Source organism: Pangasianodon hypophthalmus, chromosome 8 (assembly GCF_027358585.1).
Source record: "Pangasianodon hypophthalmus isolate fPanHyp1 chromosome 8, fPanHyp1.pri, whole genome shotgun sequence".
NCBI lineage: Eukaryota > Metazoa > Chordata > Actinopteri > Siluriformes > Pangasiidae > Pangasianodon > Pangasianodon hypophthalmus.
The window spans coordinates 14,497,544-14,509,692 of NC_069717.1; the positions used below are offsets into that span (position 1 = coordinate 14,497,544).

Sequence of the window (12,149 nt, forward strand, 5' to 3'; positions counted from 1 at the left end):
CTAAAAGTGGTGGCCATTAGCTTTGACAACATTCCAGTCACCTCTAATATCCCATTACAATATCATTATAGCCATCACAGCTTCCCCCAGGACTCTCTGGGTTCATGCCTTCCCTGTGCAATGTGAATACTAATAATGTCATCCAGTTAGGGCGTTTTATGAAGGCATGTCTCTTTGCTTAGCCTCTTCTTTGATGGCCCCCTCCATGCGCTCACCTGGACTCCTCATGTTAGAGGACACGGGGAGCCAGTGTCCCTTTGCTCTCAACGAGCATCTGTCACACGCAATGGACTCCCCCAGCTGGACTGCTTTATAGCTCATATTCCGTGTTTGGGTTATTAGTGCAGTATTCCCATCAGGACCTTCAGCATCATGCCATGCAGTGCCTTTGATTTCTAATTACACATTAATTTCACGCTAGAGAAGCAGTGCTGCATCTGGGCACCGTGAAGCCATTCATGCTGGTATATTCATTACAGAGTTGTAGGGAAAAATTTGGATCTTTGCTTGAATGGATCCTAAAATACAATCTGATCTTGGTCTAGGTCATAGTAAAAACAAAGACAGTCTTAATAAGCTATGTCCTTGTCCAATGAAGATATGGAAATATTATGTGTTGAGCAAAACAACAGCAGTCACAAAAGATTTCTCAAAAAATAAGCTCAAAAATAAAGCTGGAGATTACGAATCTACTAAACAGATTGAGTAGTAATATAATAAACACTTTAAGCACAGAGGAGTACTTAAAAAAAGACCCGCATTTGAGTGGAGTTTTGTATCCTGGCAAGAGCAGCAGAGACAGATATGTGTATACCTTAGTTAGCAAGCTGTACAGCACATTTGGTGGCTGCAGATAACCGGGTGAGTAGGAGGAGATTTAACAAACGCAGTGCTATACCAAAAAAAAAATATATATATATATAAAGCATAAAAAAAACTGAAAATAGAAGCAGTTTGAAAACTGATGGTGCTGTATGAATGTATGCCAAGGAAAGAAACCCAGTAAACAGACTGTGGATATGCGAACACCCTGAGGAGGTCTATCAGGTTTGATGGATTATTAAGAATGTTAATAGGTACATACCTGAAACCAAAGCAGCAAAATAGCTATGAGCATGCAAAACTAAAGTTTACACTGGACCATTAGCCTAAAGTGAAGTGAAGTGACTTGTGCTCTGCATTTAATCCATCCAAGTGCACACACACAGTAGTGAACACACACAACATGAACACACACCCGGAGCAGTGGGCAGCCTTTTTTGCTGTGGCGCCTGGGGAGCAGTTGGGGGTTCGGTGCCTTGGTCTCACCTCAGTCGTGTTATTGAGGGTGGAAGAGAGCGCTGGTCATTCACTCCCCCCACCTACAATCCCTGCCGGACCTGAGACTCGAACCCACGACCTTCAGGTTCACCTTCGGGTTGCAAGTCCGACTCTCTATCCGTTAGGCCACGACTGCCCCCCTGAAGTATGAAGTGACATACAACTACAAAATGAAAACAGTAATAAGATTACAAATGAGATGTGTGAAAATGTGTGTGAAATGACTTGAGTGGGCAATCGACACAGAAAGATTTGTTTATCTCTGGTTTAGCATATTGCACGCTGTTCCGTGGCTCATGCTTTAATTACAATGACGGTTTACTTTGAGCAGTTAGAAGGAGGAAGAATACAAGCTGAAACAGAGCTCATGTAAAAAGAAGAAAACATGAATATAACGTGTTTTTTCTTGCCTTGCTTAATATGAGCATACCAATAGCAAATCACATGCACTGTATTGAGTATATGAGATTTAAATACTGTAAAAAGAAAAAGAAAGTGATGGGTAAATTGATACTGCGCTTTCATTTAATTCCCAGTGCTGTTTCTACTCTGAGAAAATTGATTTGATTTACCCATAACCTCATATGATATAATGCAACAGTGGTCAGTTTGCTGTGATTTTTGCATGTTAACACTGAGAATGTAGAGGTGATGGCAACAGGCAGTCTCTTGTCATTAATGCAGGGTTTTTTTTGTATAATCCTCACTCCTATGCTTGGAATAATAACCAAGCCATCGTTGACTGAATGCCTGATGAAGTGTTAGTTGGCATTTAGAGAAATAAAATGATAAGAGGTTGACATATGAGTTATATGGGAAGTCCTATATTTAAGTACTTCATCATTTATTACGTGTGTAAAGAGGCAAAAAAAAAAAAAACGCAACTGTAAAGGCGTCATGAAGCATCTGAACTTGCCAATATGGTGACTGTGTCTTGGAAAAATCAACATGATTCCTTACTGTGAGTGACAACCAAGTGACAAGCATGACTCATTTCGATTGAGATATTTCTTAGCCTAGACATAAGCGTGGTGGCTGAAGGTTGGATTAGGCATTCTCAATCTAAAGTACTTCTCGGTTTGTCATGGCTCGTATGTGTGTTTTGGAGCTTCCCTCTCTAAATCACCTTGAAAGAGAAGGAGACGGGGAAAGTAGCACAGGGCCAGACGCACAGCCTTCTGTCGACGAGGACCACAGCTTGCAAGAACCTATGCAGTCTGCCCCCCTGCTGCAGCAAACCTGTTCCTGAAGGACACGTGAGATGAACAGCATTTCATGGCCGAGAATTTGAGCACCTGACCACCTGGGCTCTGTCCAGAGACTTTATTCTTTATTAATAAGGAAAAAATGATCAAAAGTCTTGGATGGGAAAGTATAAGGATATCAATGGGATCAAATTTTGATCAGCTTTCCTGCTAAATAAATCCGCTACGTTACTAGTTACTTGAATTTCTACATATTGCATTGTCTTTGTACAACAAGTGACTCAGTCTTAGTGCTGCCATAAAGTAGGATGAACCCTTTCTGTTCTCTCTCTCTCCCTCTCACTCTCGCCCCCTCTCCCTCGCTCAGTTTAGCTCTGCCTCAATCCTCAGAGCTGTGTTTGAGGGAGGGAGGGCTCTGGGACTGAGAATCAGTTTCGTCAACTGTTGTGTCATCCATGGGAAAAAGTCAAGATTTTGCCTTAGGATAATAAATCATGTTACTTAGTAAGGGAGAAGAATTAAAAAACTCCATAGGCACACTGAGTATCCTTTCCTGCACTGACGGTAGTGGTATAATCCTACTAAGTTGTTTCTCACTACTGGGCCCTTCAGAGGTACTCATTTCTTAATCGCAGACAAAAGCATTAGCTAGAGCAACAGTGGAAGAAAGGAGACACTTGTCAATCCGTTGATTGACCGTGACATCGCTAGGGCTGGGCAGTGTTTTTAGGTACACCAGTAATGATTCACGTAAAGGTATGCACTTTCGCAATACCTTCGTAAGTCCTGATTTTCCGTTACATATTAAAAATTGCTCATTGCAAAGGTATGAAAGAATTTCCAACATGCATCTAATATGAACAATTTTATAATCCAATGTGGCAGCACATCAATCAAGTCCCTGTTATATTATAGCAACAAAGAACCTACATCCAGATCGATAATAAGGTCTGTTTTATTATTAGTATTATCCAAGTTTATTTAACCATATTGGAAAAACATATTGTATACAACTCAATATTCACAGTTTGAGAAACAAGATGCCCATAATGTCCTTTTTTGTTGATATTAGCAAACCTGTATTCAACTAAAGCTGTTATAGTTAAACATGGCCAGTAAAGTCTATTTTTATAAAGTGCTCTTCTCACACTGATCACTTCATGATTAACAAGACTGTCTGCATTTACCTTTGACTCTTGCCTACTTATTTTAATTAATTAAAACTCTTGTTGTATTGTACTGGAGATTTAGTGATAGCAAAGTGACACTGAGTGATGTTTGAGGAAAAATAAAAAAGTGTTAGAAACCTGACAGAATAATGTGTGTGCTAGCAACGGGGAGCTGGTAGCAGAAAAATGTCAATGGTCAAATATTAAATAAAGCAAAGCACTGACTTGTTGTCTTAGCTGTTAAAATGTCTAATTGGTTTAATATTAATAGCATCACAATGTTTTGGTTCAGTCTGTTATGTTCGTATTTATCACTACCTAAAACACTCTAGCTCCACCACTATTCACATGTCCAACAGGAAGTACCGCAAACCCGTATGTTCACAAGTATTCTGATTCTGTCTATAATGTGTACATGCTTTGGTTTAAAAAAAAAAAACAGACATTGCAAAAACCTAATATGTGATGTGATTGGTAGCTGAGCAAATACAAAGAATATCTGCAAGCAAAAAGCCACAGTAAACATTACTGTCTTTAAGTCATACAGTTTTCATGTTAGTAGCTTTGGAAAAATAAAATACTCTCAAAAATGTGATATGATATCACCCAGTCCTAGCCGTCACAATGCCCATTGAAAAAAATAAATGCTGATGAGAAACAAAGAAAAAATAATAATAAAAATACAGAAATGGACTTGCAATCTGCTGGCCAGATGTTTGGCTGAGAATGTGCAACAGGCTGCATAACACTAAGCATAAAACACTTTTGGAAGATATACAGTGGACGGGTAATTCAAAGCTGTTTTAAAGATACAAAGCCAAGGTCATTCGTATGTCTCGCTGACGAGGCAAAACCACCTGCTCTAGAGGGAGCTTAATGGCTTTTTGTGCAGTAACTCAAAAATAGATTAAAAATATCAGTCTTCAAGTCAGGTTCTAACAAAAAATCATTTTTATAAGATTTTTTTAAAAGAATGATAGTATTTTATCTCAAAAACACAGCTCCCCACCATCCTTAGAAAATATCAAACTCTGTTGATGCTTTGAACCAGATATGAGGTTGCACACACAAAATCTCATTGGGGGGACGACGACAGAAAGAGCCTTCAACCAAAAATGAGACAGAATCAAAATTGCAAAACTGTTGTTGTCTACCTCTGGTGACAAAAAGGGAACTGAATGCAAACATTCACCTGACACCCACAGTTAAATATGATGGTGGATCACTGATGCTTTGGGGCTGTTGGTTCAGGTGCTCTTGTGAATATTGATGGCATCATGAATTCTGCCAAGGACCAGGATATTTTAGCCTAAAACCTCTGCCAAGAGGTTAATACTTCCCTGTAAATGGGCATTTCAGCAAAATAATGATCACAAACTGAAGTGGTGGTGGGACAGGAAATCGATCTCGGTCATCAAAGGCTCCAGATTTGAGCTGAACTGAAAAGCTGTGTCCTTTAGGGGATCATTTTGAATGTATATAGATTCCATCCATCAACAGGAAGAAGCCCAGCAACAAATAACCACTGACCAGATATTATCTGAGTGGTGGATCATTCTCAGCACAGCAATGACAGTGACATGGTAGTGGCATGTAGTGTGTGTGTGTGGTACAAATGTATTAGTGGTGGTGGGGTTTTGCGAACACTCAGTACTTACTGTCCACTTTATTACACACACCTCTCGTCTTTAATCTTCCTTAAAGGTGTGCAGTTTTCAGAAGAATACTTAATTTTCCATGCACACTTTGTGTTATTCATTCTCAAGCCTTCATTAAGGGTCAGGGTCAAATTCTAATTATATAGCATTGCTGTTAACAGTCTTGGTTGATGAACTGATCATAACTACCATATTGTTGATAAAGTGGTCTTTTTTTTTTTAATCTATAGCACATCTTATGGCAAGATATAGTAAAAATCTGCTAATCACACTTTTTTCAGATTCTCAAATAAACCTGAACCGTAGTAGGGCAGCTTCTAAAAATTGTACAAATAATTAAAAGGTCAGGGAAATATATATAATTTTCTAGGCTAATTTCCATGCAGATATAATTTCCGGCACATCCACATGGGACACGGCTGGCGTCATTACGAGGAAAAGCCAGCTGTCAGAAATGAGACCCAGTTCTGTAAGGACTCAGCATTCGAGAGCATATTTATAACAAGCTTAACCAGTAATGTATGACTAGCATTATTGTGAGATAATTGAAAAAACTAAACATAACTGTATAAATAATGGTAATTATCTGTCATCTATAACAACACACTATCTTGTTTATAGCGTCAGTTAGCGTCAGTGAAGCGGATTTAACTATCAAAGAGGCTTATTCAATCAAGCTGATTACAATCTTGCTACAATGCATTGGAAACTAAACCTAAAAATTTGTCATTATGAACACTGAGGTACAAATTCCACAGTGACACTAGAGAGCATGAAGATCAGTCTGCTGAAATCCAAAACAGGCTTCATTGCTTAAGCGTTCACTTACACTCTTTCAATCAGATAAAATTAAATGAACTACTGGCGAGCTTATAGGCAAAGCCGTTTCAAATCTCAACATACTGAAATCCAGTGGAGGTAAAGCTCAGCCTAACACTAGAAGAAGAAATATTTGTGTTCCTCATTCACTGTCTTCTCTTGTGCTTTCATTAAACCATCTCCATGAGCTCGGCACAGAGGGTTAAATTGTTATTGCCCTTTTTAGAGAAGTGCAAACATCTAATTCTTTTCCCTGATTTGAAGTTTTTAGCATGCAAGTGAAATCGGATGCCTGTGAGAAGAAGAGAGAGGAGGAGACGAGAGAAAAAGATTAACGGAGGGTAAAGGGGGATGAGAGGAGAGGAGAATATTAACACGGGGTGAGACAGAGGAGGATGAGAAAAGTACCTGTTGTTCTCTCTGCACTCCTTGGCAGTGTTCTGGTCCGTAGGCAGATCCAGGGGGGACGGCAGCAGGTTCAGACAGGAGGCAAGAGATTGGCTGGAGTCTTCCTGAGAAGCTAAAAAAAAAAAAAAGAAACAGCACGGCTAATTGGTGACTACGACTGAGATTTAATATGACAATCCTTTATATAATGTAACAAATAACTGAATTTATGCATATTTACTTACATATAAAATCATTAAGAAAGAGATTAGAATTCATTAGAAAACTGAATTGTTATGAATTGTTTTGTTTAATTAGAAATTAATTAAAAAATAATTTGATTAGAAACTACACCAGAACCTTAGCATACACCAGAAGAATCCTAAGAAATCTGCCCAAGTTAATATGTTATTTCATAAGCACAAATCCTGATGAGCTTTAATGGACAATAAATGAGTAACATCTCATTTCACAAGCTTAGTCACATGCACTAATGCAAGTCAACTAGCAAAAGAAAAAAACCATCTAGTCGTGCGCGTGCAATATATTTGATTAGTATTAAAATGCTGTCTTACTTAATTCTCGCGTATTTGAAACAATAGAAGCACGGCTTGGAAAAAATGATACCTGCAAGCAATCTAACCACTAGAGTCTTGTGCAAATGACTTATATAATTACTTTTAGATGAGGGGTATTCATCAGAGACTTTAGTGTGAGGTTCATTATTAGTTTAAAGTGCAAAAAGCCGTACCATGTCGATGTCTCTGGTCATCTGAGAGCTCCAGGTCCAGCATTAGATCATCCTCATCTAGCTCAGAAGAACCAAGATTGTTCAAGACATCCTGTGAAAAGAGAAGCTACTGCATCAGTGCGGAAGGCATGCATACTTCACTTCAAAGTTTTTGAAATATATTGCACTTGTACATATATACATGTATCATATATATATAAAGAATATAAGCTTCCTGGATTAAAAAATGAATTGCATGTGTCATTTTTTTCCCCCGTAGCATTTGGTTACACTTCTCCTCGCCTTAACAGCAGCGCCAATCCTGTAAAGTAAGCATGCCACCAGTGTGTTGAGATGGTTCCTGTGAATTTTAGAGCAGCTTCCACTGATTGAGCGTGTGATGCAGCTAGAGTTCATGGAGAGCTAGTTCGATGGCTAGTTTGGATGGAAGTCTGGTGATTTTGCAAGCATCCTAGCGTTCATGCTCATCACACACAGATTTGGTCCGATTTGGTCCAATACAGTTTCATCCTGGAACGTGGGAGTGTCAAGGTTGTGTTCAACCTCAGAGTCTGATCAGCAACTGACAATCTGATTATATTTTACAATGAAGCAACATGATACAGTGAAGCACTTATTAGTGGATGCTGCTCAATTTTGTCTGGGGAAATTTAACCTACAAATTGAATTGCATGCTCAACTGCTTTTACCTTTTATTTCTAGCAGTCTTTCAATAGGATTTCACTAAAGACACTACACTACTCATCAAGGGGCTTCATCAGTTCTATGATTATAACACAAGCCAAATAACCTTAGAACAAGCGCCGTGAATGAGTAGCGATATGTCTTCAGTAAAAATCCCATTACTACCAGTAAATCAAAATGACCTGTAAACTTTTATAGCTTTAACATAAAACACAAGGATGTGTTCTTCTATCAGAATGGAGCTCAAAATAGGACAATACATCTAAAAGGCATGCACTGCCTGATCAATTTTTTCAAACTGAACCGAAGGCATGACAAAGCCTTTTCAAAGAGACACACTGCCATCTTGTGACCAGTATCAGGAACAGCTGAAAGCAGAGAAGTGCAGTCTAATGGATGACTGCGCTTGGAAAATGGAAAGCAAGGCAAAGAGAAGACAAGGCAAGTCTCTGTAAAGCAGAACACAGCAACAGTGCAAAGAATGACTCTAAAGCAATTACATGAAGACACCCACCACCCCACTTTCACTGCTGAAATAATACATCACATCAGGTGTGTGTTGATACGCTGGTACTGTAAGAAGGAAATCAGAAATAGTTACTGTTAAATGTTATCTCGAAATGGCACAGGTATTATTATTTTCAATCGAGAGATATAATTGACATAGTCTTACACCCACACAGGTACACATCAGCCTGTAATTCAAATACCTGCAGCAAGCATTCTGTCTGAACACTCTCATGTTAACATTTATCTCTGAGAAGGATGTGAGGGGTGACAGAGATCTGACATTTGGTGTGACTCACTCTTCCTTTCTCACACACACACACACACAGATTGATTTTCCCATCCTCTCATGCCAAAGCCAGGAGAAAACCTCCTTTACTCGTTAATGCTGGATCCTGCGGCTCACTTCAAGCCGGTCGAAACCGTGCAATGGCAATTGAAACAATTTTCTGCTGCCTGATGTTTCAATACAGCCCTGTGTAAAAAACAAACATGCGAAAACATCCGGCTGTTTAAGGAGAAACTACAGCTGAACACGGGCCAATCTACGATGCCACCCAAAGAGGGTGACACACACTGAGTCAAGCCGCTTTGTAACAAAACAACTTTAAACAGTTCCTCACTTTTTACCAGCAACAAAACAACAATGAACAGATAGGCTTTACTGAACATGTTCAATATTCCAGGAAAGTAAATAGTTAGTACTGATCTGACCGGTTTTGGCCTGTCCTAGGTCGTGCAAATGTGGGGCTTTCTTTTCAGTGTGCATTTCGGAGTCTCACATTGGGTCAGCAGTGCTTAGTGTTACACTGGCTCGGTGTAAAGGTGTCCATATTGGGGAAACAGATGGGCTGGCCAGGATAGATGCTACTTTTGCTCATTTTGAAGATTCATTAGCCCCTGAAGAGGAGAATCATGGGGAAGAGGCGGGCTATCTGCAACACCTACGATCTATCAAACAGGGCAACGTGGGCAGTGCGGATAAGAAGTGCTTTCCTCACACACTAGGGCACTTTAAAGCATTAAAGCTTATAATACATTTAAAAATAAATCCTACAAAATGTATAGCACTGCATAGCATGTAGGGACTATAGCTCAGTCACTGCAATAAAAAACTGACTTTTGTATAGGAAAAGTACTGTTTATAATGCATACAGTGAACCAATGCTAAAATTCACTCCTAAAAACCCTGCATTACAGTTATCTTTAACTAGTTATCTATGAGGATAGTGTAGTATGCACATTCATTACTATGTGTAGATAAACCTCTGCGATGTTGACAGAAGAGAAGTGCTCATGTGCTACATCCCTTGTTTGGCGGCTAGGCATTTATTTACAGCACTAACGCAGTTGAGAAAAGAAGTTCAAGTGAAAACTGAGGCCAGCAAATCACCTAAAGAAAAACTATAATGAATGGCCTTCATCCTGGATAGTGGATTCAAGCTGACAAAGTGAACTGCAGCTAAAAGGTCCTCAGAAATCTCACCGGAAATCAAACCAGCTAAAAAAAAAAAAAAAAAAAAAAAAAACAAAGGTCCATGGTTGCATGGATCAACCTTGTTGTCAACAGGAAACCCAAAATGCCTCATTCTGTAACTCTCTTATTCATTTCTGCTCTGGAATACAAACACTCCTGTCAACAACCCTCAAAAAAGCTGCTGCTAAATACAATAACAGCCCAAGATGTCTGCTTTTGCGGAGTGTTTATTAAATGCAGGAGGAAATCAGTCACACTGCTGATTTCCGGTGTTTAAAACCTTCAGAAATCATGGCCTTAAAATGTGGAAACTTTCTCAGTTGACTGAATTTCATCTATGATGACATTTTGCTTTGCTAATATAATTAGCAAATAATAATAATAATAAATTAATTCAGTTTAAAAAGTAAGAATTGAACCCAAAAGCAGAGAAAAAAAACTTGTCAGCCTAGGTATCAGGTCATGGAGAGAGAAAAAAAAAAAATACACTGATCATTTGCAGCAAGATTTTGCTGCTAGCACTGTAACGGCACATAACAAATGTTTTAAGAATTTGTCTGGGTTTAGAAAGTCAAATTCTACAGGGTCCGGGTTCAGTAATTAAATCCACTTGACAGAACTGCATAAAGCGTTGTTTCAGGATTAGGCTAAAGCTGGGCTGTCACAAGCTATTAAGAAAAAACACAATTCTGTGAAAAGGCTTATTTATAATCAACCAGGGGGTATTCTACAAAGCAAGCTCACAATACCCAGTCTTATTTGAAACAGCCAGACAGGTCACTCCATCCTCAGTGTGTTCCACTAACAAAATCCAGGTATGACATGTTCCCACTAATGCAAGCGCAGCTGTAGTAATCAAGGCATACATATGACATTTATGCAGCCCTGAAAATCAAATGCAGGAAGAGCGAAATGTCATTTAAACTACAACGAAAGCGTTCCCGGAGAGAAATTGTTTATTAAACTCTGTGAGACATAATTATGACAAAAACATCTGATAATAAAGCCACTGAAGCCTCCTGGCGGAAACTAGTCGGCAGAATACACAAGACAAACACTCATATGTACATAAATATACGATATATACTTAAAATACACTCTACTCTATTGAGTAGGTCATGAGGAAATCAGTAACACTGGAACTGATTTGTGATTAGAGCAAATAATTCAAGAAGGCATTACGAGTGTTCAGCAGAGAAGCCAATGTATAAGCAGGTCAAAATTAATTCTAAAAAAAATTAAGGCCAGAATGATAAGAGCAAACCTTCTTTGACGTACAGGACAAATACCTCATTACATATTTCAGCAAGCAACAATAAGGCTGCAGGCTAGCAATAAATATATAAAGGACACTTCTGAGCGCAACGTCAGCCTTAAGATGGAATTCTTACTTTCATGTCATACGTTACCTTTCTGCATCCTCAACAGTAAAGACATTTCCAGTAATTCCACAATCTATAATTGCGAGAGGACTTCTCCTGTCCCAAAATCATCATGGAGATGGTGGACTGAACACTTCAAGCACCATCCACTGGATTTTAAACAAACAGCCATGACATTCAGCCTTCACTGGAAGATACTGTTTTTACAGCATGCATCTCACCATGGTAAAGTTAGATAAACAGAAAACATACAGCTAATTTACATCATACAAGGTATTGCTTTGCTTTTATTTCTTATCTATCAAGTATGAAACACTTAAGCTACACAATGCAATTAATAATATATGCACTAGTTTTGTGCCATGGCAATGTTCCTAAGTTCTGTTTTTTGTTTTTTTGTTGTTTTTTTTAATATATATCTGTGGATGTTTAGTGAATGCCATGTGGCTTGCTAAGCATCAGCATTAGCCCTACACAAAAACTGCCCAAAACACTAATTCACCACAGCAACCGAGCGAGCTTTAAGTCTAGCTTCCTCATGGAATTCAAATGGAAGGAAATTAGCCAGGTTTGATGAAATAAGGCTAGCTTAATGTTTGTCCAAGTACACCTGCATGGTTTCAGAAGTGTCTGCTTGACCAGCACTACCTTGTGCAATCCCTGATCCCTGTATTTTCACTCTATTCTTGTTTAAACTATCAACAAATCTTTAGCTGCTTGTGTTTATTAATGTCTCATCCATTCCACCACAATGACAAGTTCAAGTATCAAATTGTTATAAGTGATTAGC

General features: G+C 38.8%; 1 protein-coding gene across 3 annotated transcripts in view; it reads right to left on the reverse strand.

Moving 5' to 3' along the window:
- The window catches only part of ccser1 (coiled-coil serine-rich protein 1), a 77,194-nt gene that overhangs the window by 42,761 nt on the left and 22,284 nt on the right, over window positions 1–12,149 (reverse strand). For all 3 annotated transcript variants that reach the window (XM_026917097.3, XM_026917104.3, XM_053236087.1), the window contains exons 4-5: window positions 7,310–7,400; window positions 6,580–6,691 (exon numbers count right to left, since the gene is read on the reverse strand). In XM_026917097.3, the coding sequence (XP_026772898.2) occupies window positions 6,580–6,691; window positions 7,310–7,400 (203 nt within the window). The remainder of the gene's footprint in view (window positions 1–6,579; window positions 6,692–7,309; window positions 7,401–12,149) is intronic.